Source organism: Microchirus variegatus (assembly GCF_963457635.1).
Source record: "Microchirus variegatus genome assembly, chromosome: 4".
In the NCBI taxonomy this organism is placed as follows: domain Eukaryota; kingdom Metazoa; phylum Chordata; class Actinopteri; order Pleuronectiformes; family Soleidae; genus Microchirus; species Microchirus variegatus.
This window is the reverse complement of record NC_139805.1, coordinates 38277918-38304476: the sequence shown is the minus strand read 5'-3', so window position 1 is coordinate 38304476 and position 26559 is coordinate 38277918. Positions and strand designations below refer to the sequence as shown.

Genomic DNA, 26559 nt, shown 5'->3' with positions numbered 1-26559 from the left:
TATTTTTCTAAATTAAGTAATATTTTGTGTACCGTAAGTCATATTTTGTACCTTAAGTAATATTTTGTGTACCTTTAGTCATATTTTTGTATCTTAAGTCATATTTTTTGTAGTTATATTTTTGTACCTTAAGTAATATTTTTGTAAATTAAGTAATATTATGTGTACCTTAAGTCATATTTTGTACCTTAAGTAATATTTGTGTTATTGCATTTTGTCGTGTGTTATTGCGTGTTGTGTGTTATTGCGTGTTGTCATGTGCGTTGTCATGTGCGTTGTGTTGTCGTGCTGCAGTTGTGCGAGCGTAGAGTACGATGGAGAATACGAGGACGTGACAGTGAAGCAGATGTTAGCTCCTAAACTCCATGAAAGCGACGCCACAGAGATTCTTAACGGTCTGCTGAGAGAGTACGACAAAAAACTCAGACCTGACATCGGAGGTAAACACACAACACACACACACACACAGACACACACACAGACACACACAAAAACACGCTGTATCACAGGAAGTGAAAACAATTCATAAAATTCACAGAGTTAGACGTGAAAATATTTACAGGCTATTGAGTGGAAAAACACGCAAGTGGGCGGGGCCAGAGGCGTGGCCAGTACCGGGCGTCTGAACGTGTGACTGTGATGGAAGCTGTACGAGCGCCCTCATGTGGTTTAAAGGTGAACTGCAGCTATGACGATTAAACCAAAGGCGTGTGTGGTGATGATGTCAGCATGAGGGCGGAGCCTTTGGCCCAGTGTCAGCAGCGATTGGCTCGTGGTGTCTGTGATGACACGGGGACAGACGATGGGCCGCGTTCCATTTAGCCAGAGGGGAGTGGTCTGTTCTGCTGCTGAAATATTGATGACTGTGTTTTTTCTCAGTTTGAAACAAAAACTGCAAAATCATTTCAGAGTCAAAGCAGGAAACTTTAAAATGACAATGTTTTATTCTCATATGTGGATTAAAAAAGATGGTTTTACATCAGTTAACTCAGTGTTAACTCAGTGTTGTGATGGTTTTACATCAGTTAACTCAGTGTTAACTCAGTGTTGTGATGGTTTTACATCAGTTAACTTAGTGTTGTAATGGTTTTACATCAGTTAACTCAGTGTTGTAATGGTTTTACATCAGTTAACTTAATGTTAACTTAGTGTTGTGATGGTTTTACATCAGGTAACTCAGTGTTAGCTCAGTGTTGTGATGGTTTTACATCAGTTAACTCACTGTTGTGATGGTTTTACATCAGTTAACTCACTGTTGTGATGGTTTTACATCAGTTAACTCACTGTTGTGATGGTTTTACATCAGTTAACTCAGTGTTAACTCACTGTTGTGATGGTTTTACATCAGTTAACTCACTGTTGTGATGGTTTTACATCAGTTAACTCACTGTTGTGATGGTTTTACATCAGTTAACTCGGTGTTAACTCAGTGTTGTGATGGTTTTACATCAGTTAACTCACTGTTGTGATGGTTTTACATCAGTTAACTCAGTGTTAACTCAGTGTTGTGATGGTTTTACATCAGTTAACTCACTGTTGTGATGGTTTTACATCAGTTAACTCACTGTTGTGATGGTTTTACATCAGTTAACTCGGTGTTAACTGGGTGTTGTGATGGTTTTAATGTCAGTAAAGACTAAAAGTTTCTGCAGCTGACTCAGGCCTTTGAGCAGGTGTGTTCTGGTTGTGTGAACACAGTGCTGTGTCAGCAGCGTTCCTCTCTGTGTTCCCTCGTGTATAATCGTCTGTTAGCTTCTGAAGCTAACGCTGAAATCAAGACTGGCAGCTGGAAACACTGTAGCTGCAGAGTGAATTAGCCGAGTCAGGAAGAATTCAAAGACATGATGATGGAGCAGAATCAGAGTGTGACATCTGTCAGTGACACTGTTAAAAGCCAGGGGGCGCCACCACCAGAAAACAACTGTCATGAAACGCTTTGACTGAATGATTTCTTTGTTCAATGGAAAACATTGACATTTAAGACCTGATCCTGATCACATGACCACACTAAAGTCTTTTTTTCTGTCCACAGTCAAACCGACGGTCATCGACGTGGACATATTTGTCAACAGCATTGGACCAGTGTCCTCCATTAATATGGTGAGGCTGTTTATTCTATTATTGGATATATTCAGTCAAGAGTTTCCATTCTCATCTTCTCCTCATAGATGTGTGTGTGAACGTGGACATAACACAGTCATTCACTCATTCACAGTCTGCTGCTTCATCTTCTGAAAATCAGAGCGAAAATTATAAATATTCTTTTTTAAAATCAAGTAATTGAACACTCATGTTTATCCCTAAATAATATGTGGATGTTAGATAAGCACATCTAATCTTTTACTTTGAAGGATGATAAAGAATGATAAAGAACGTAAAAGCTAACATAATACAAACACTGCGAAACCTCATTAGACACAACGCAAATGTGCCTCATGTTTTTTGAAGAAAGTCAGCTCACTGTCAAAGTGCATCAGGGCAAATGGATCATTTTTTTAAATTCAAAAATTCGTAAAAATTATTCCTTAAGAGCTTTTCAAATATTTTTAACTGATCCTTGTTCAGGGCGATGCCGACTATTAGGATACTAAATTTCAAGTCATTCCGAGATACTTTTTGGGTTTTTTTTGAAGAAAGTCAGCTCACTGTCAAAGTGCATCAGGAAAAATTTATCATTTTTTTAAATTCAAAAATTCGGAAAAATTATTCCTTAAGAGCTTTTCAAATATTTTCAACGGATCCTTGTTCAGGGCGATGCCGACTATTAGGATACTAAATTTCAAGTCATTCCGAGATACTTTTTGTTTTTTTGAAGAAAGTCAGCTCACTGTTGAACTGCATCAGGAAAAATGGATCAATCGGTGAAAATTAAAATTCCTCCAAAAAATGTGAAAATCAAGGATGCACACCATCAGGTCAGGGTCACCCCATACCCAAAGTCTTAGGGCGATCTGACTAACGGTCAGCGAGAAATGCCCGTCACAGACAGACGGACACAACTTTCTTTATAGATAGATAGATAATGATGAATATGATGATATTGTTTGTGGAATATTCATATCAACATAAGAGCCTGGTTTTTGGTTAAACTTTTCCCTGCACATTCATTGTGTGTGTGTGTGTGTGCGTCTCATTTTAAGCTCCATTGTCAGTAGTATTCATATGCAGTGGTATCAGTTGTCACACTTGTATTGTTTCTAATTACAGTGCAGTGTGTAATTCATGGTGTCACGGCTCCTCATGCAGAACAGACGGTGATTAATTTCCTTCTCCGCAGAAGAAATTAGGCTCATTTTCACATCACACGAGTACAATCAGAGAGGGAAAGGAAAGACATGAACTTATTCCTCTGCATGAGCCGCCTGAGCTTTGTTCTCCTGACACACAGGTGGCGCTGAAAGAGTCGCTGACATTTGCTGCTCTGAAACAAAAGCGAGTAGCAGAAGTGATGAAGATGATAGATATCAGGGTTTCACTTCATCAAACACGTTTCTCTGTGTGTGTGAGTGGGTTTTCTCAGGGTTCTCCGGGTTCTCTGGGTTCTCCCCACAGTCCAAAAACATGCAGAGGTGAATGGTTGTTTATGTTTGACCTATGACCTGTGACCTGTGACCTGTGACCTGTGACCTGTGACCCCGCCTTTACACATATGCACTGGCAACAGCGACCATGTGACCCTCATGTGGAGGATAAATCAGTAGACGTATGAATTAATGATTTTTTCCTTGTGTTAAACTAAACTTTGTAAACCACTCACTCTCCGGCACAAAAGTCACTCACTCTCTCACACCAAAGTCACTCACTCTAAGTCACTCACTCTCCCACACCAAAGTCACTCACTCTCCCACACCAAAGTCACTCACTCTCTCACACCAAAGTCACTCACTCTCACTCACCAGTCACTCACTCTCCCACACCAAAGTCACTCACTCTCCCACACCAAAGTCACTCGCTCTCCCACACCAAAGTCACTCGCTCGCCCACACCAAAGTCACTCACTCTCTCACACCAAAGTCACTCACTCTCTCACACCAAAGTCACTCACTCTCTCACACCAAAGTCACTCACTCTCTCACACCAAAGTCACTCACTCTCCCACACCAAAGTCACTCACTCGCCCACACCAAAGTCACTCACTCTCTCACACCAAAGTCACTCACTCTCCCACACCAAAGTCCGTCACTCTCCCACACCAAAGTCACTCACTCTCCCACACCAAAGTCACTCACTCTCCCACACCAAAGTCACTCACTCTCACACACCAAAGTCACTCACTCTCTCACACCAGTCACTCACTCTCACTCACCAGTCACTCACTCTCCCACACCAAAGTCACTCACTCTCCCACACCAAAGTCACTCACTCGCCCACACCAAAGTCACTCACTCTCTCACACCAAAGTCACTCACTCTCCCACACTAAAGTCACTCACTCGCCCACACCAAAGTCCGTCACTCTACCACACCAAAGTCACTCACTCTCCCACACCAAAGTCACTCACTCTCCCACACCAAAGTCCGTCACTCTCCCACACCAAAGTCACTCACTCTCCCACACCAAAGTCACTCACTCTCCCACACCAAAGTCACTCACTCTCCCACACCAAAGTCCATAGAGTAAACCAGTGATTTTAACATCACAGCACACAGGAGTTCACAGGAGTTGTTGATCCACTGCTGCCTCCATCACTAACTTACAATGACTGATTTTTGTGAATTCAGCTTTTACAATATTTACTTTAGACTTAACTCAGTGACACAAAGTGACCACACGAGGCAGCAGAGGACCAGCAGCTCCTGTGTCCCTGTGAGCTAAAATCACTGGTTTTCTCTATGGGCTTTGGTGTGGGAGAGTGGTTTTTCAAACTTCAGTTTAACACTGAGATAAAGATGTCTTTGACTTAAACTGATGTAGATTTAAAGATCTGCTTCCTTTGATCAGTGGATAATCTCAGTTTTTCAGCTTCTGTGCGTCTACATCATAATAATCATGTGTGTTTGCCAAAGTCTAAATGAACATGAGCCGGTTGTTGTTGTTATTATTGTTTCTGTTCAGTAGACAACAGTGTAACAGTATGTTTCATGTCGCCTCTTCTTCTACTTCCTCTCCACTGGACACAGTAATGATGAGCCACCAGAGCCTCATTCAGGAGAGACAATAAGACATCAACAATATGTTAAGATGGAGGAGGGAGAAGCTATTCTTACACTGGGTACACTGTGGTCATGAGTGTCCACGGCAACCACAGCAAAGACTAAATCCTGCTCCTGGTCCTGGTGCTGGTGCTGGTCCTGGTCCTGGTGCTGGTCCTGGTGCTGGTGCTGGTCCTGGTGCTGGTCCTGGTCCTGGTGCTGGTCCTGGTGCTGGTCCTGGTGCTGGTCCTGGGGGCTGATATTCACACATATTCACACATATTGTCCCTCTGTTCTACATGAGCTGCAGTCAGAGCTAAAGCTACATCTGTTCATGAAGCAGACTGAAGGTCTCTGTGAGACTGTGACGACCTCAACTCTGCACCTAGAGGAGCACTTCAACAAGTCACCTTTAGGTGGCACTGTTCTCCACTGTTTGTTCTCCACTGACTGTTCTTCACTGACTGTTCTCCAGTGACTGTTCTCCAGTGTTTGTTCTTCAGTAACTGTTCTCCACTGACTGTTCTCCAGTAACTGTTCTCCAGTAACTGTTCTCCAGTGACTGTTCTCCAGTGACAGTTCTCCAGTGTTTGTTCTCCACTGACTGTTCCCCAGTAACTGTTCTCCACTGACTGTTCTCCACTGACTGTTCTCCAGTGTTTGACTGTTCTCCACTGACTGTTCTCCAGTGTTTGACTGTTCTTCACTGACTGTTCTCCAGTGACTGTTCTCCAGTGTTTGTTCTTCAGTAACTGTTCTCCACTGACTGTTCTCCAGTAACTGTTCTCCAGTAACTGTTCTCCAGTGACTGTTCTCCAGTGACAGTTCTCCAGTGTTTGTTCTCCACTGACTGTTCCCCAGTAACTGTTCTCCACTGACTGTTCTCCACTGACTGTTCTCCAGTGTTTGACTGTTCTCCACTGACTGTTCCCCAGTGACTGTTCTCCACTGACTGTTCTCCACTGATTGTTCTCCACTGACTGTTCTCCACTGACTGTTCTCCAGTGACTGTTCTCCAGTGTTTGACTGTTCTCCAGTGTTTGACTGTTCTCCAGTGTTTGTTCTCCAGTGAATGTTCTCCACTGTTTGTTCTTCACTGTTTGTTCTTCACTGACTGTTCTCCAGTGACTGTTCTCCACTGTTTGTTCTTCACTGACTGTTCTCCAGTGACTGTTCTCCACTGTTTGTTCTCCACTGTTTGTTCTCCAGTGACTGTTCTCCAGTGACTGTTCTCCAGTGACTGTTCTCCCATGACTGTTCTCCAGTGACTGTTCTGTACTGACTGTTCTCCAGTGACTGTTCTCCAGTGTTTGTTCTTCAGTGTTTGTTCTCCACTGACTGTTCTGTACTGACTGTTCTCCAGTGTTTGTTCTCCACTGACTGTTCTCCCGTGTTTGTTCTCCAGTGTTTGTTCTCCACTGACTGTTCTGTACTGACTGTTCTCCAGTGACTGTTCTCCAGTGTTTGTTCTCCACTGACTGTTCTCCCGTGTTTGTTCTCCAGTGTTTGTTCTCCACTGACTGTTCTCCAGTGTTTGTTCTCCACTGACTGTTCTCCAGTGACTGTTCTCCAGTGTTTGTTCTCCACTGACTGTTCTCCACTGACTGTTCTCCAATGACTGTTCTCCAATGACTGTTCTCCAGTGTTTGTTCTCCACTGACTGTTCTCCAGTGTTTGACTGTTCTCCACTGACTGTTCTCCACTAACTGTTCTCCGGTGTTTTTTCTCCACTGTCTGTTCTTCAGTGACTGTTCTCCACTGACTGTTCTCCACTAACTGTTCTCCGGTGTTTGTTCTCCACGGTTTGTTCTTCAGTGACTGTTCTCCACTGACTGTTCTCCACTGACTGTGATAAAGAACAGCAGCTCTGTGCTCTGACAGAGATCTTCTCATGTGAAGAGCAGAACCTCAGATCGATGGTCTCTCAGAACCTTGACGTTCTAACGTGATGTTTTATGAGAGAAGATGATGACGATGATGAAGTGCAGGTGTTTTGTTGAGGATTTCCACTGGTTCTTGTCCATTTGCAGCACTTTCCCTCCACTGCTCATTAAGTCCAGCACGTTTTCTTTTTTATTAAATCTGAGTCTGGGACAATTAAAGGTCAGGAGCAGCTAGAGCTTCTGTTGATTACAGACTTTATTCTAATTGGTGAGATATTGAAAGTGGGACAGAGTCTGTGTAAAAGGTCACATGTGTTTCCTGCAGAAACACTAGAGAATTATTCACTTCATTATACTCTTGTATAATGTATTGTTACTGAAGGACCCGACTGCTGCTGCTGTTACTGTGGGTATTTTCTTTAAATTATTCTTTAGAAAAGAGATTAATACTAGGTTCAAAATCATTTAAAAATAAAACAAATGTTCTTCTTTAGTCTGTTGGTGGTTATAAGGAACAGCTCACTATATGGCAGTCAGTCTGATGGTGAATATAAAGATCAGGTCACTATATGGCAGTGAGTCTGACGGTGAATATAAAGATCAGCTCACTATATGGCAGTCAGTCTGACGGTGAATATAAAGATCAGCTCACTATATGGCAGTCAGTCTGATGGTGAATATAAAAATCAGCTCACTATATGGCAGTCAGTGTGTTGGTGGATATGGAGAACGGCTCACTATATGGCAGTCAGTCTGATGGTGAATATAAAGATCAGCTCACTGTATGGCAGTCTGTCTGATGGTGAATATAAAAATCGGCTCACTATATGGCAGTCAGTCTGATGGTGAATATAAAGAACAGCTCACTATATGGCAGTCAGTCTGATGGTGAATATAAAGATCAGCTCACTATATGGCAGTCAGTCTGATGGTGAATATAAAAATCAGCTCACTATATGGCAGTCAGTGTGTTGGTGGATATGGAGAACGGCTCACTATATGGCAGTCAGTCTGATGGTGAATATAAAGAACAGCTCACTATATGGCAGTCAGTGTGTTGGTGGATATAAATATCAGCTCACTATATAGCAGTCAGTCTGATGGTGAATATAAAGATCAGCTCACTATATGGCAGTCGGTCTGACGGGGAATATAACGATCAGCTCACTATATGGCAGTCTGTCTGACGGCGAATATAAAGAACAGGTCACTATATGGCAGTCAGTCAAATGGTGAATATAAAGATCAGCTCACTATATGGCAGTCAGTCTGATGGCAGATATAAAGATCAGCTCACTATATGGCAGTCAGTCTGATGGCAGATATAAAGATCAGCTCACTATATGGCAGTCAGTCTGATGGTGAATATAAAGATCAGCTCACTATATGGCAGTCAGTCTGATGGTGAATATAAAGATCAGCTCACTATATGGCAGTCAGTGTGTTGGTGGATATGGAGAACGGCTCACTATATGGCAGTCAGTGTGTTGGTGGATATGGAGAACGGCTCACTATATGGCAGTCAGTGTGTTGGTGGATATGGAGAACGGCTCACTATATGGCAGTCAGTGTGTTGGTGGATATGGAGAATGGCTCACTATATGGCAGTCAGTGTGTTGGTGGATATGGAGAACGGCTCACTATATAGCAGTCTGTCTGACAGCGAATATAAAGAACAGGTCACTATATGGCAGTCAGTGTGTTAGTGAATATAAAGATCAGCTCACTATATGGCAGTCAGTCTGATGGTGGATATAAAGATCAGCTCACTATATGGCAGTCAGTCTGATGGTGGATATAAAGATCAGCTCACTATATGGCAGTCAGTCTGATGGTGAATATAAAGATCAGCTCACTATATGGCAGTCAGTCTGACTGTGGATATGAAGCTATAACAGCTCATTAGTCCTTACATATTATGCTAACCCTATGTTATTGTTGTTATTATTGTGATTATTTTAGGAATACCAGATCGACATCATCTTTGCACAGACGTGGACCGACAGCCGCCTCAGATACAACAGCACCATGAAGATCCTGACTCTGAACAGTAACATGGTCGGACTCATCTGGATCCCAGACACCATCTTCAGGAACTCCAAGAACGCCGACTCTCACTGGATCACGGTGCCCAACCAGCTGCTGCGAATATGGAACGACGGCAAAATACTTTACACCTTGAGGTAAAACATCACGTCAGAGATGTTGGTAAAAATCACACTGTGTCCATGAATCTGCTGCCTCTCGCGACTTTACCACGACTTCAACGTCCCATGTCGTATTTACAAATGTACACGTTTGAAGGAAACATCACTGTGTAAGTCGGGCTTCTGTTCACAGGCTGACCATAAACGCAGAATGTCAGCTGCAGCTGCACAACTTCCCCATGGACGAGCACTCGTGTCCGCTCGTCTTCTCCAGCTGTGAGTAAAGACTCCTTTAAACCATCTTTGTTATGAAAGACGACAGATCAGAGACATTTCATTCACCTTCATGTTTGACCTCATTGAAAGCCAATGCTGAGGTGTGTGTGTGTGTGTGTGACACATGACATGATGGATGGTGGAGGTCGACTAACACGCACACACACACACACACACACACACTGTGTGTCACTGCAGACGGTTACCCACGAGACGAGATGATTTACAAGTGGAGGAAGAACTCTGTGGAGGCGGCCGACCAGAAGTCGTGGCGTCTTTACCAGTTTGATTTCATGGGTCTGAGAAACACGACCGACGTGATCAAGACCACGTCAGGTGACACAGACACAGACACACACACACACACACACCCACACACACACACACACACACACACAAAGAAGATTTTCCAGTGATGGTAATGTATGATAAGGAACGTAAAAGGCTAACATAATACCAGGGTCTCTGCAGGTTTCAACAAGTTAAATTTAAGACTTTTTAAGACTTTTTAAAGACCATAATGAATACAATTTAAGACCCATTTCAAACCCATACTGGAAAAATATATTATATATAATATATATTTATAAATTAAAGTAACGTCAATAGATTTTTAAGACCTTTCAAAATTGTATTTAAGACCTTTCATGAGATTTTAGGAGAATTTAAGACATTTTAAGGCCTTAAATTCAAATTATTGGATTTAAGACTTTTTAAGAACCCGCGGATACCCTGAATACAAACACAATGCAACCTCATTAGACACAACGCAAATGTGCCTCATGTTTTTTTGAGAAGAAAGTCAGCTCACTGTCAAAGTGCATCAGGGCAAATGGATCATTTCCTGAAATTCAAAAATTCTTTAAAATTATTCCTTAAGAGCTTTGCAAATATTTTTTGCAACAGATCCTTGTTCAGGGCGATGTCGACTATTATGATGGTAAATTTCAAGTCATTCTGAGATACTTTTTGTTTTCAAGAAGAAGACAAACTTTAACTTTAACTTTAAGTCTTTTGCTAAGTGGCTAAAATCTGTTTTTCCGAGCTATCCCTTTAACTCAGGTGTGTGTGTGTGTGTGTGTGTGTGTGTGTGTGTGTGTGTGTGTGTCTCAGGTGACTACGTGGTGATGACCGTTTTCTTTGACCTGAGCAGGAGAATGGGTTACTTCACCATCCAGACTTACATCCCCTGCATCCTCACCGTCGTCCTCTCCTGGGTTTCCTTCTGGATCAAAAAAGACGCCACACCTGCCAGAACCGCTTTAGGTACCGTGGACCGTACCACACCAGAGTCTCCAACTGTTCACATTTCTGAAAATGTAAAAAAAAAAAAAAAAAAAAAAAGAGTTCAGACATTTATTTACAAAAATCGACGAAACTTAAAACCTTCAACTACAGTAAGAGCAAGAAATCTAAGATGTCCATTTGAAATAGATGGGGCTCAGGTTTCCTCGTTACCACGGTAACCTCAGAGTAACAGACGCAGATGTTTTGGTTTTAAGTTTTTTTTCCTATGGAGGATGGAGAGAGGGAAGGAATGATGCTGTGGGCTGATAAATATATATATATACATATATATATATATATTTATATATACACTAATATATTTTGTCCTTCCTGTTGACCCTCAGGTATCACCACAGTGTTGACCATGACGACACTCAGCACAGTGGCCAGAACATCGTTACCCAGGGTCTCCTACGTCACTGCCATGGACCTGTTTGTCACCGTCTGCTTCCTGTTTGTCTTTGCCGCTCTGATGGAGTACGCTACGCTAAATTACTACTCCAACAGCACCAGAAGACTCGGCTGCAGGAAACCCAAGAGACCAGTGAGTCTTATTGTGTCGTCATTTCGTCCTCAAGCAAAGTCTAACGGTGAATTTACACCAATTATTTTTAACTCAAATTACTCGCGTGACTGTGGCTGCTAGAGCTAATGCTAGAGCTAACGCTAGCGCTAACAACCAAGGGTTAGATACTAATTTGTTTTTAATCAAAGATTGCATCTATGATTGTAAACTAGTCAAAAAACGAACTATTAGCACAATATACGAAATACTATATTCTCATAACTTGATGCCTTTGGACCTCCTCAAAAATAAATGGGAGACAGACTTAAATGAGCAAATCACAGACGACATTTGGCACAAAATAATACAGGGAATTTTTTCATCTTCCATCTGTCTTAGACATGCTGTCATTCAGTTTAAAATTGTACATCGTCTGCACTGGTCTAAAGTAAAACTCTCTAAGATCAATGCTGATATAGACCCCACTTGTGATAGATGCGGGCGAGATCCAGCCACTCTCCTACACATGTTTTGGACATGTCCAAAGCTTGGCACTTTCTGGCAGCGCATCTTTGAGACCTTTTCTAAGATCTTTGCGAAAAGGCTGGCACCGTCTCCATTTATTGCACTTTTTGGTGTAACTCGGATAGACTCCCATCTAGAGACGTGGGAAAGAATTATGGTGGCTTTCTGCTCTCTCCTAGCTAGGAGACTGATATTATTGAAATGGAAAGATCCAGCACCTCCAACATACAGTCATTGGGTCCGGGAAATCATGTCCCATATCAAGTTGGAGAAGATCAGATACACAATCAGGGGGTCTACTAGAAAATTTTATAACATATGGCAGCCTTTCTTAATGTTTATTGAAGATATGGAAGCAGACAATATAGTACTGTAATCCTCTGTTGTTGTCCTCAGTCATCTTTATTATTGTATCTCTTTTTTGTTATAGTTACTGTTTGTTTGTTTTTTGTTATCTGGCTATATGAGTTCTGTATATTGAACTATGTATTTCACACTGTGTACTTTGTATGTCTGGTATTTGTGGGTGATTGGGCGATGGGTTTTACGATTTGTTTGTTTTTTCTTCCTGTGTGTTCTGTTGAACTTATGTTAAATTGTAAGCTATAACTTGTAAAACTAAATAAAAATACCTTGATCAAAAAAAGAAAAGCTGCATATGCAAATTCTAAAAATAACGACTCTGAAATGTGTTGACCAGAATGAGCCATTAAAGCTGACGTAAGCAACAAAAAAAAAAAAAAAAAAAAAAAAAAAAAGATTGCATCTATAAGAACTAATCTTTCAACAACCTAATTTGTGGTCCATCTATATCGACAACCATCTCTTACCACAAGGTGGCAGCAGCTGCAGCAGCAAGCATTTAAGTCAGTGGACTTCATGTGTGTGTTTGTAGAAGTGATGAAATTTACCAGGGTCTCTGAATGCATCTCATTAGCACCTCCCGTTAGCTTAACTAGCTAGAGTTTAGGAAATGTTAATATTTGATATATATTTGAACAGAACTTGTCCTAGAAATGCCCATGCTAACCAACAACAGCGCCACCAACAGCTTGAGTCAAGTGCCGCATGTACATATTTTCAGCAATTACTAACTAGTCCAACATCCTCGCCCCATCCCCCAGAAACCTAGAAAACATTCACATTTAAGAAGCTGCTTTAAAAACACTCAAACCGACTCATGGATTTATCAAATCAGTTGACGATTAACTGATCCATAAATAATGGTTCAGCCCGACTTGACTTTAAACACCTCACGTCTGAAGATGATTGGGCTTTCTAAATAATCTAAACATAACTGTGTTTGTCAGTGTTGACGTTGACCTCGTGTCTCCTCTCAGAACTACTCGTTCCCGGACGTCGGACCCCCGCACACCGTCATCGCTCTCAACAACTCCACCTACTGGCAGGAGTTTGAAGACACGCGCGTCTGCGAGTGTCTGGACGGAAAAGACTGCCAGAGCTTCTTCTGCTGCTTCCACGAGTGTAAAGACGGAGCGTGGAGGAAGGGACGCGTCCACGTAGATCTGCTGGAGCTGGACACGTACTCGCGGGTCTTTTTTCCCACGTCCTTCTTGCTCTTCAACGTGGTCTACTGGGTGGGTTATCTCTACCTTTAGCACCACAACAGAACAGCACAGTCCTTCAGGAGAACTGAACGTCCAACAACAAAAGGTAACACCAGTTTACCTGGAGACAAACACACCTGTGTGCCATGATCGACACCGACCACCTCTCTGTCAGGAAACTTAACAACCGCTTAGCGCAAATAATCTGCATTTGATTTACCAATAGTGAGAGAAGTTCTTAACTGGAGGAGGAGCCGGAGGAGGAGCTACAGTTGCTGCAGTGCTTTTATAAAGACGATGTTGACGCTCCACGATCTTTCCGTGCCTCAAAGCTAACCCCAGGTCTGTCATTGTGCCTCAGATGTTCACTTTACCAGTGTCACAAACGTCTCCATGATCCCTAAGTTTGCAACTCGATGCACTGGTGTGACGCCGTGTCTCTGCAGTGCTTCATTTTAAAGCTAAGCTGACCTAGCTAACATGCTAATGGGTCCAACAACTAAAACGGAATCCATCCATCGTCAACAGCATACCCGAGATCAGGCCCGAGCACAGAGCCCAGGTCTTCACTTTCCCCGGCCACATTGTCCAACTCCGATCTCTGACTGTAATGTCCAGCTGCTACCAGCGAGGAGATATCATCTCTACACCAGAACCACCTCAACTCTACTCAGAGTCCCTTCCAGACGGCCGAGCTTCTGGGGTTTCTGGACCCTTGTACCACGATCCTGGTCCGACTCATGACCATAGGTGAAATCGTCCCCACTGCTCTGATTCTCCGGCCAATCTCATACTCCATACTTAAACTTGGAGTAAAGACTCATTCCCATCTGGAGTCGGCCATCCATCTAGAGGTGAAAGGATTAATCGATGAATTGATTATTCATCGATTACTATATTAATCGGCAACTATTTTGATAATCGATAATCGGTTTGAAGCTTTTTTTCATGATTAAAACAAGATTTCTGATTGTTTCAGCTTCTTAAATGTGAACGTTTTCTTGGTTTCTTTGCTCCACATAAACAAAGAAATCATTAAAACTGAATCATTTTTGGTTTGTGGACAAAACAAAGACGTTCAAGAACATCGTCATTTCCAGGTTTGACGAACACTGATCAACGTTTTTTAACATTTTATGGACCAACCGATTCATCGATTAATCACGAAAATAATCGTTAGTTGCAGCTCTAGATCCATCGTAAAACTGCCTCATGTTCCATAAACAAACATTCATTTTTATTTTGTTGTAATCCGTGGCTGAACTTCAAACGTTGTTTTTAGAGCTGCAACTAACGATTATTTTCGTAATCGATTACTCTGTCGATTATTTTCTCGATTAATCGATGAATCGTTTGGTTCATAAAATGTCAGAAAATGTTTAAAAAACGTTGATCAGCGTTTGTCAAAGCTGGAAATGACGATGTTCTTGAACGTCTCGTTTTGTCCACAAACCAAAATGATTCAGTTTTAATGATTTCTTTGTTTATGTGGAGCAACGAAACCAAGAAAATATTCACATTTAAGAAGATAAAACAATCAGAAATCTTGTTTTAATCATGAAAAAAGATTCAAACCGATTAATCGATTATCAAAATAGTTGGCAATTAACTTAGTAATCGATTAATAATCGATTGATCGATTAATCGTTTCAGCTCTAGCTCGTTTTAAAGTTGACGTTTCTTGTAGACAGTTGTTGTTGTTCAGTTTAAAACTGCCGTACTGTACTTTAATGGCTGTTTGAAGGAAAGTGATGATAGTTTACGACGTCAAACTTGATTATAGCAAACATCTTTATGTATTTGTGTTTAAAACCTCTTCAGACGAGACAAGGTTAGCATTAAATGCACAAGTTTACAACTACATCTTTAACCAGGAAGTGGCTATTTACGTTCGCTCTCGCGCTGAAGACGACCAACATTTCACGTTTATACGACGTATATATATTTGTAGTTTTAATATGTACCAGTGTACCACCAATCGTCATTCCCCAGAGTTTAGCCTTTAGCTTTAGCAGCCGTTGAACTGCCTTTGTGTAGCCCGTCCAGGGTCAGTCCAACCTTTTCTATCATTGTTTTTGCTGAAAATAACTTTAGGCTACATACAGTATATTTGTGGATATTGATCAATAAATCCATAATAATAATAATAACTCATCATTTCTATGAGCTGATCTGAGCGACAACAACACTTTTATTATGATTTTATCAAACACAAAATTGCAATAAGTTGATTTCTATTACTAGGATAATAGTGAAAGACGAAAATATTTCACATCACACAGTCCTAGTGATTTATTTTACAGTGCCTCAAGGGGGAGCTGTGTCTTTCCAATCATAATCATTCATTAAGAATTCTTGATTTTCATTGAAAAATCTGCAACGTTTATGACCATAATGTAAGATCAAGTTGTTTCAGTGTTTTGACACTGAAAGGATTTCAAACTCATAATAATTGCAATAAAATCATGAATTAGTGACACGACATGTTCATATCTTCTCGTCTGTGAGCGAGAGCAGCCGTCGGTACGACACCGATTAATCCTGCCCCTCAGGCTCCGCCCCTAACCCCTGCAGGTGGTTTTGGGAACATCAGTTGTTATTCTCGTAGAGATGTTGTGTCACGATGCAATAATAATAATAACATGTCCATAATATGTGTGTGTGGTGCAACATTATCACAGTCACTAACACTCAGGTGTAAGCGCACCACCAGACCACCAGGGGGCGTGTGACACGTTTATAACTTCCTGCTTTGACTGTTACAACGACCACTGCTAATGTCTCAGTATCATCAGGCAATAGTGCGCAAACAAATACACAATAAGTCAAGAGTTCAAAGGTCAAATCGAAAAGTTTAAAACCAGATTGTTGTTTTTTTAACCCCGCTGACGCATTTTCAGCTCACCACAAGTCACTCACTCTGCCACACCAAAGTCCACACAGGAGCTGCTGGTCCTCTGCTGCCTCCTGTGGTCACTTTGTGTCACTGAGGTCAATCTGAACAAAGGATTTCAAACACTGAAGAGACAAAATAAGACATTTGAACGTTGTGATGGAGGCCGCAGAGGATCAACAACTCCTGAACATCACTGGTTTTCTCTGTGGACTTTGGTGTGGGAGAGTGAGTGGTTTACAAACTTGAGTTTAACACTGAGATAAAGAGATAAAGAGGTGATCATGTGACGTAGATATGGTAGAATTTTATTAGCTGTCATTATCTCAGTGTTAAACTGAAGTTTGTAAACCACTCACTCTCCCAAACCAAAGTCACTCACTCTCCCACACCAAAGTCACTCACTCTCCCACACCAAACTCACTCACTCACTCTCACACACCAAAGTCACTCACTCTCCCACACCAAAGTCACTCACTCTCCCACACCAAAGTCACTCACTCACTCACTCTGCCACACCAAAGTCACTCACTCTCCCACATCAAATTCACTCACTCTCTCACATCAGTGAATTCAGCTTTTAAAATATTTACTTTAGACTTAAATCAGTGACACAAAGTGACCACACGAGGCAGCAGAGGACCAGCAGCTCCTGTGTCCCTGTGAGCTAAAATCACTGATTTTCTCTGTGGACTTTGGTGTGGGAGAGTGAGTGGTTTACAAACTTTAGTTTTAAGAGGTGATCATGTGACTTTTATTATCTGTTCAGTGGCTGAACATGTTGTTGTGTTGACTTAGTTGTGTTGACTTGTTGTTATTATCCAGTTAAGTGCAGTTATTTTGATAAAGTCGCTCCAGTGTTGACAGTGAGTCCATGATGCTGTTTGTTTTATATTCAATAAAGTGTTTTTCATAAATGTACGTTAATGCTCGTGCTTCTTTTATATATCTCAGCAATGACGATTGTTTTTCGTCTTTTACTCATTTATTTGACGTGTCTTATTAAAAATGTAGTTTCAGACAGGCTCCGCCCCCATCCCAATACGATCAAACCAGCGAGTGAAACCACAAATCTAACCTTCAGATTTAAAAACCTGTTTAGGTTCATGGAGAACATCAGAGCTCCACACATGGACCAGCAGACGTCCAAGAGTCCACAAGACGCTCAGTGTCCAAAGCTGAACAATTCATCCAAATCTTATCAAAGTCACAATAATCCACAATGTGTGTCGATGTCAAATGACCATTTATGATGGTCATCCATAGAGACAACGTCCACAGAGAAGACAACGTCCACAGAGAAGAAGACAACGTGCACAGAGAAGACGACAGCGTCCACAGAGAAGACGGCGGCGTCCACAGAGAAGACGGCGTCCACAGAGAGGACGACAGCGTCCACAGAGAAGACGGCGGCGTCCACAGAGAAGACGGCGTCCACAGAGAGGACGACAGCGTCCACAGAGAAGACGGCGGCGTCCACAGAGAAGACGGCGTCCACAGAGAAGAAGACAGCGTCCACAGAGAAGACGACAGCGTCCACAGAGAAGACGGCGGCGTCCACAGAGAAGACGGCGTCCACAGAGAGGACGACAGCGTCCACAGAGAAGACGACGGCGTCCACAGAGAAGACGGCGTCCACAGTGAGGACAGTGTCCACAGAGAAGACGGCGTCCTCTAAGTCTGTAAACCTGAGCTCGACTCAAACCAGATTACGAGGACACAGAGCTTCAGGTCGTTTCTTTCTGTTCTTTTCACATAAATCAAAACAAATGGACAGCGTTCTGTTTTCAAATCTAATTGTTCGTCTGTGAAATCTAATAAAGTTTTTCAACCTAAAGGAGAGCGATGAGTGACAGGAGCACAGACATGAATAAATGATGGAAAACAGAAGCAAATGATGAGTCTGTAAACCACTCACTCTCCCACACCAAAGTCACTCACTCTCCCACACCAAAGTCACTCACTCTCTCACACCAAAGTCACTCACTCTCCCACACCAAAGTCACTCACTCTCCCACACCAAAGTCACTCACTCTGCCACACCAAAGTCACTCACTCTCGCACACCAAAGTCACTCACTCTCCCACACCAAAGTCACTCACTCTCCCACACCAAAGTCAGTCTCTCTGCCACACCAAAGTCACTCACTCTCCCACACCAAAGTCACTCACTCTGCCACACCAAAGTCACTCACTCTGCCACACCAAAGTCACTCACTCTCCCACACCAAAGTCACTCACTCTCCCACACCAAAGTCCATAGAGTAAACCAATGATTTTAACATCGCAGCACACAGGAGTTCACAGGAGTTGTTGATCCACTGCTGCCTCCATCACTAACTTACATACAAGTGACCACACGAGGCAGCAGAGGACCAGCAGCTCCTGTGTCCCTGTGAGCTAAAATCACTGGTTTTCTCTATGTGCTTTGGTGTGGGAGAGTGAGTGTCATGTTTAAACCTGAGCTGCTGTCACTGATCAACACGTTTGATTATTAATGAACAGATTAAACTCTTCTCCTCCACACTGAACTTACTCTGATCATTATTATTATAATAATAATGGATCATTTGCATGTCTATGGTAACAATGTATGACAGGCTCTCTGTGGCTGTTTGTCTACAGATGTGTGTGAGATGGATAACACACACACACACACACACACACACACACATACACACACACAGAGTTAATTTGATTTCTTATCTGAGCTTTGAGTTCATGAAGAAATAAAGTGAAGTCACGATGAAAACAACTGGAACTTTGACCAATAAAAGAAGCTGAGGATGTTTTTCTGCTACAGCTGTGACACACACACACACACACACGACACTACTGCTACTATGACATTAAATGAAGTGTCTATTTTGGTAATCAATAAATGTGTTGTTGTTTTTCATCAATTCAAACCAATGTGTGATTTATCAGCTTCTTAAATGTGAATATTTTCTGGTTTATTTGCTCCATAAAAACAAAGAAATCATTCAAACTCAGTCATGTTTTAGTTTCCAGGTTTGACAAACACTCATCAATATTTTTCTACATTTTATGACCCAAATAACGAGTTGATAATTATTCAAATTCAGATTTCAGAAAATAATAATTCTTAATTGTAGCCCTGCACAACACACACACACACACAAACAACTGAAGAATGACTAAAAATTAAACCACAAATCAAATCACATTGAAAATATCAGGCAGATAAACATCACTGTGAATATATTTCATTACAAAAAAAACAACATTTAAACAAAAAATATTATATTTGGAGCCTCTGTTTAGCTAACTGTGTTTTGCTAACCGTGTTTTTGCTAACCGTGCTAACGTCTCAGGGTTCAGACTCACATTTAGAGTTTTACTAATGACTCATGTCAATTCATGCTGTTACACTTACCTCATTGTCCGGGTCCTGGTCCTGGTCTGGGTCCGGGTCCGGGTCCGGGTCCGGGTCCGGGTCCGGGTCCGGGTCCGGGTCCAGTGCTGCCGCAGGTGGAGACGCTGTTAATCAGCAGGTTAATCACAGTCGTAGTTGTTGAAATAATCGTTGTCCATGGCTGTTTTTTTCTTCATTTAACTTAATCCACATCATCTGAACAGAAATAATAGTTTATATTTAAACTTTATGGAGAAAAAACTGAAATAAAAACACGATTTAATTCGTAATTCTTAATTTACGACTTTTCACTTCTTTCAAAGATGGCGCCCACTCGCTTGCTCAGTGAAGAGCAGCCGCAGCAGCGCACTACGTCATGACGTTACGTCAGTCCAGTCATTTGCCTGCAGCGCCGCCACGCACTGGTGGACACAGCAGGGATCGACACATACATATACATTTAATATTTTTCTCTGATGTTTTATTTATGAACTAAAATGAGTAAAATCTGAAGTTTATTTATATTCACCTTCATAATTCCATTATGTTCAAAAACAAACATCAGAATTCAGAAACATCACAAACTTTATTCCTGCTCCTCTTGGTCTGAAAGTGTCGACATTCAGACACGAAACATTTGTTAAACTTGACGTTATTTTTATCTTAATCAACAAAGGTTACATCAGATCATCGTCTGTACACAGTACAATCAAATATACACAGTACAATCAAATATACACAGTACAATCAAATATACACAGAACAATCAAATATACACAAAGATACACATATCTCCAGCAGGGGGCGCTCACAGCTCAGTCCCGATGATGTTCTCTGATTTAAATAATCTTCCATTTTTCTCACTCAGTCAGAAGTTTGTGACACAAATACAAACGGTTATAAAATCCCTTTCACTGGTGATGACTTTGATTTATTTGTGACAAACAGTGAATAAACACTTAATAAATAGACTTTATAATAATATAATAATATAATAGTATAAAGATATAGTTGTTATAGAGAGAGGCAGGAGCACCAGGTGCAGTGATACAGTCACATCTGCACCTCCTCTTACTTTACATGGTTACAACGCTTTAAATAGTGCTTTGGCAGTCATGTGACCACACACACACACACACACACACGCACGCACGCACGCACGCACGCACACACGCACGCACACACACACACTAAACAGAGTCTTGGCCTTCATTTTTAATCATGATATGTTTGTTAAAGTGGGCGGAGTTACGTCAGGTCAGATAAGGGTGGACCACGCCTCCAGGTGTTAGACACGCCCACCTTTGAAAGAGGGTGAGGTTAGGCTTAGTTAAGCCCAACTGTTAGTCTAAGTTAGGCTTAGACTGACCTCACACACACACACACAGACTCGCACACACACACACACAGACTCACACACACACACACACACAGACTCACACACACTCACACACCCTCACAAACACACACAGACTCACACACACACACACAGACTCACACACACACAGACACACACTTTGGCGTGATCACATGTTCCAGCCCAGGGTTAGGGTTAGGTTGACCTCTGACACACACACACACACACACACACTTTGGCGTGATCACATGTTCCAGCCCAGGCCGATGTGTGTGGCGAGCAGGTAACACATGCCGATCATACACGTCATGATCATCATGGGGAATCCTAACCTGAGAGCACAAACACAAACACACAACATGTCAACACAACGCTATCAGGAGAGCTGCCAGCAGGCGGCGCTGTGTCCTCACTCACTATTCACCTGTGAACTTTTGAGCAGATCGGTCAAAGTTAAAGGGCACTTCCTGTTTCGTGCCATGGCCACGCCCCCTTTCATCTTTATGTGTCTTTTTTTTAACGCTGGTACGATTATCGCGTTTGTTTAAAATGGCCCACTTCCTGTTGCTTTGAGGTCATGGTACCAACAGACATTTTTTGTTCGTCTCAGGCTCATTACCAAAGTTTGTCCTACCAGGTTTCCTCTGGGGGGCGCTACTGAGCCATTTTACACCACTTTGACGTATTTGCACTATTTTATAAACATTTCCTGTTAGTTCTGATGTGTGTGTGTGTGTGTGTGTGTGACATCATCACACACAGGAAACAAGGTCAACCTTATCTAAGCAAAAAATAAATAAATAAACTCCCATCATGCACTTTGATCTCTGCCCTGATTTAATTGGATGAGACTGAAGCTTTTCGTCTGAAAATGATCTGAAGATAAAAACAGATTTCATCGACACACTCTGGACTTTATTTATACTGTCTCAGTGTGATGGGCGGGGTCAGAGGCGGGGTCAGAGGCGGGGTCAGAGGAGCAGCCATGTGACCCAGGTCCTGGATATAATCACCTGACACAGACACAAACACACTTCACCTCAGCTGAGTCTGAGAGAGCAGCTGTGACCTTTGACCTCACACACAATTACACTGTTACATTGACAAAAACAGCTGAGAGACAAGAAGATGATCACACTTATGGAAGGATGGTGACTACGCCGTGATGTAACCATGACGACACTATGATGTAACCATGACGACACTATGGCGACACCATGACGACACCATGATGTAACCATGACGTCACCATGAAGACACTATGATGTAACCATGACGACACTATGATGTAACCATGACGACACTATGGCGACACCATGATGTAACCATGACAACACTATGGCGACACCATGACGACACCATGATGTAACCATGACGTCACCATGAAGACACTATGATGTAACCATGAAGACACTATGATGTAACCATGACGACGCCATGACGACGCCATGATGTAACCATGACGACACTATGATGTAACCATGGTGACGCCATGATGTAACCATGACGACACTATGATGTAAACATGATGACACTATGATGTAACCATGGTGACGCCATGATGTAACCATGACGACACTATGATGTAACCATGGTGACGCCATGATGTAACCATGACGACACTATGATGTAAACATGACGACACTATGATGTAACCATGACAGCACCATGACGACACTATGATGTAACCATGACGACACTATGATGTAACCATGACAGCACCATGACGACACTATGATGTAACCATGACGACACTATGATGTAACCATGACGACACTATGATGTAAACATGACGACACTATGATGTAACCATGACGACACTATGATGTCACCATGGTGACGCCATGATGTAACCATGATGTAACCATGACGACACTATGATGTAAACATGACGACACCATGATGTAACCATGACGACACTATGATGTAACCATGATGTAACCATTACGACACTATGATGTAACCATGACGACACTATGACGACACTATGATGTAACCATGACATCACCATGACGACGCCATGATGTAACCATGACGTCACCATGACGATGCCATGATGTAACCATGACGATGCCATGATGTAACCATGGTGATGCCATGATGTAACCATGGTGATGCCATGATGTAACCATGACGACACTATGATGTAACTATGACGACACTATGATGTAACCATGACGACACCATGACGACACTATGATGTAACCATGACATCACCATGACGACGCCATGATGTAACCATGGTGAAGCCATGATGTAACCATGATGTAACCATGGTGACGCCATGATGTAACCATGACGACACTAGGGCGACACCATGATGACGCCGTGACGACGCCATGATGTAACCATGACGACACCATGGCGTCACCATGACGTCACCATGACGTCACCATGACGACACCATGGCGTCACCATGACGTCACCATGACGTCACCATGACGACACCATGACGACACCATGCCGTAACCATGACGACGCTATGATGTAACCATGACGACGCCATGATGTAACCATGACAACACCATGACGTCACCATGACGTCACCATGACGACACCATGGCGTAACCATGACGACACCATGGCGTAACCATGACGACACTATGATGTAACCATGACGACGCCATGATGTAACCATGACGACACCATGACGTCACCATGACGTCACCATGGCGTAACCATGACGACACCATGGCGTAACCATGACGACACTATGATGTAACCATGACGACGCCATGATGTCACCATGACGTCACCATGACGACACCATGGCGTAACCATGACGACACTATGATGTAACCATGACGACACTATGATGTAACCATGACAACACCATGACGTCACCATGACGTCACCATGACGTCACCATGACGTCACCATGACGACACCATGGCGTAACCATGACGACACTATGATGTTACCCTGACGACCAGAATTCTCCACTCACCTGAAAAACTCCATGAAGGAGAAACCGTATCCATGTTGTTCAGCGATTCCTGCACAAACCACGTTAGCAGACGCTCCGATCAACGTGCCGTTACCTGGACACACACACACACACACACACACACACACACACACACACACACACACACACAGACGTTGTTACTTTGTTGTTATTATTCTGCCGTGTCTTCTGAAGATGCTAGGTGGCTAACGCTACATCCGTCACTTTTCATTTGTCGTGGACGTCAGAGGACATCAAAGAGACGCTCAGAGGACACTTTTCATTTTATCGCCACCTGGAGGTGTAATTCCACGTCAAGATGGTGTGTGTGCTCTGAGCGTCAACACAGTCGCAGACGCACTACTGCCCCCTGCTGGTGGCTGTGTGCTGTAACGCCCTGATGTATTAACATTATTATTAATAATACCAATAATAATAATAATGATGTTTCTCCATCTTCTGTCTGTGTGTGTGTGTGTGTGTGTGTGTGTGTGTGTGTGTGTGTGTGTGTGTGTGTGTGTGTGTGTGTCTCAGTAAAGGACACAGCTGTGGTCTCACCTGGAGCAGATGATACAGTGAAGGGAACTCTGAGGGGAGTGTGTGTCTTTAACCCAGAATAACACACACACAGACACACTCACTCACACACATACAGACACACACACACACACACACACACACACACACACACTCACACACACACATACAGACACACACACACACACACACACACACACTCACACACTCACACACACTCACACACTCACACACACACACACTCACACACACACTCACCTCCCAAACAGGCTCCCATAGCCAAAGCAAAGATCAGAGGTTTCACAGGAAGGTTCACGTCGACATCTTGACTCAAATTAATGAGAACTGGAATCTGTAAGAAATTATTGTAAATAATGACATTAATGATGATGGAAATATAATATATATATAATATATATATATATATATGGGATATATATAAATAAACAGGAACAGGAAAGTGAAGTTTGTAAACCACTCACTCTCTCACACCAAAGTCCACAGAGTAAACCAGTGATTTTAGCTTACAGGGACACAGGAGCTGCTGGTCCTCTGCTGCCTCGTGTGGTCACTTTGTGTCACTGATTTAAGTCTAAAGTAAATATTTTAAAAGCTGAATTCACTGACTTTGGTGTGAGAGAGTGAGTGACTTTGGTGTGGGAGAGTGAGTGACTTTGGTGTGAGAGAGTGAGTGACTTTGGTGTGGGAGAGTGAGTGACTTTGGTGTGGGAGAGTGAGTGACTTTGGTGTGAGAGAGTGAGTGACTTTGTGAGAGAGTGAGTGACTTTGGTGTGGCAGAGTGAGTGACTTTGGTGTGAGAGAGTGAGTGACTTTGGTGTGACAGAGTGAGTGACTTTGGTGTGGGAGAGTGAGTGACTTTGGTGTGAGAGAGTGAGTGACTTTGGTGTGGGAGAGTGAGTGACTTTGGTGTGGGAGAGTGAGTGACTTTGGTGTGAGAGAGTGAGTGACTTTGGTGTGACAGAGTGAGTGACTTTGGTGTGGGAGAGTGAGTGACTTTGGTGTGAGAGAGTGAGTGACTTTGGTGTGGGAGAGTGAGTGACTTTGGTGTGGGAGAGTGAGTGACTTTGGTGTGGGAGAGTGAGTGACTTTGGTGTGTCAGAGTGAGTGACTTTGGTGTGTCAGAGTGAGTGAAATTGGTGTGTCAGAGTGAGTGAAATTGGTGTGTCAGAGTGAGTGACTTTGGTGTGGGAGAGTGAGTGACTTTGGTGTGGGAGAGTGAGTGACTTTGGTGTGGGAGAGTGAGTGACTTTGGTGTGGGAGAGTGAGTGACTTTGGTGTGAGAGAGTGAGTGACTTTGGTGTGAGAGAGTGAGTGAGTGACTTTGGTGTGGGAGAGTGAGTGACTTTGGTGTGTGAGAGTGAGGGACTTTGGTGTGGGAGAGTGAGTGACTTTGATGTGAGAGAGTGAGTGACTTTGGTGTGGGAGAGTGAGTGACTTTGGTGTGGCAGAGTGAGTGACTTTGGTGTGGGAGAATGACTTTGGTGTGGCAGAGTGAGTGAGTGAGTGACTTTGGTGTTTCAGAGTGAGTGACTTTGGTGTGGGAGAATGACTTTGGTGTGGCAGAGTGAGTGAGTGACTTTGGTGTGTCAGAGTGAGTGACTGAATGTTCTCACCATTGTTGCAGTGAAGGGAATGTTGTCAATAAGAGATGAAGCCAGAGCTGAGACCCACATCACCAGGATAATAGCTATGGCCAAACGCTGATCCTCTGGCACTGCCTGAGGAGGAGCAGGAGAGGAGGAGAGGAGGAGAGGAGGAGAGAGGAGGAGAGAGGAGGGGAGAGGAGGAGAGAGGAGAGGAGAGGAGGAGAGAGGAGGAGAGGAGGAGAGAGGAGGAGAGAGGAGAGGAGAGGAGGAGAGAGGAGGAGAGGAGGAGAGGAGGAGAGAGGAGGAGAGAGGAGGAGAGAGGAGAGGAGAGGAGGAGAGAGGAGGAGAGGAGGAGAGGAGGAGAGAGGAGGAGAGAGGAGGAGACACCATGAATAACTCTCCTCCACTGTCATGTGTATGTAGATAAACCAACAGTTTGTGATGTTTCTATGACTGATGTTATTCTCCTATATCTGAGGAGGAGGAGCACAGGAGGAGAAACACAGGAGGAGGAACACAG

General features: G+C 42.9%; 2 protein-coding genes across 2 annotated transcripts in view; one reads left to right on the top strand and one right to left on the bottom strand.

Annotated features, from left to right (window-relative positions):
• Positions 1-346: 346 nt before the first annotated feature.
• gabrg3 (gamma-aminobutyric acid type A receptor subunit gamma3) lies at positions 347-13374 on the top strand (the record flags this gene model as incomplete). Its single annotated transcript, XM_083888558.1, has 8 exons — positions 347-440; positions 2033-2100; positions 8978-9198; positions 9356-9438; positions 9637-9774; positions 10552-10704; positions 11070-11269; positions 13099-13374. 8 exons carry the CDS (start codon positions 347-349, stop codon positions 13372-13374), a joined length of 1233 nt encoding a protein of 410 aa, XP_083744684.1.
• Positions 13375-21192: 7818 nt separating this feature from the next.
• The window catches only part of oca2 (oculocutaneous albinism II), a gene marked incomplete at both ends in the record, with an annotated part of 19340 nt that continues 13973 nt past the window's right edge, over positions 21193-26559 (bottom strand). The window contains 4 exons of the mRNA XM_083888354.1: positions 21193-21280; positions 23896-23989; positions 24691-24784; positions 26067-26171. Coding sequence (XP_083744480.1) covers positions 21193-21280; positions 23896-23989; positions 24691-24784; positions 26067-26171 — 381 coding nt within the window. The remainder of the gene's footprint in view (positions 21281-23895; positions 23990-24690; positions 24785-26066; positions 26172-26559) is intronic.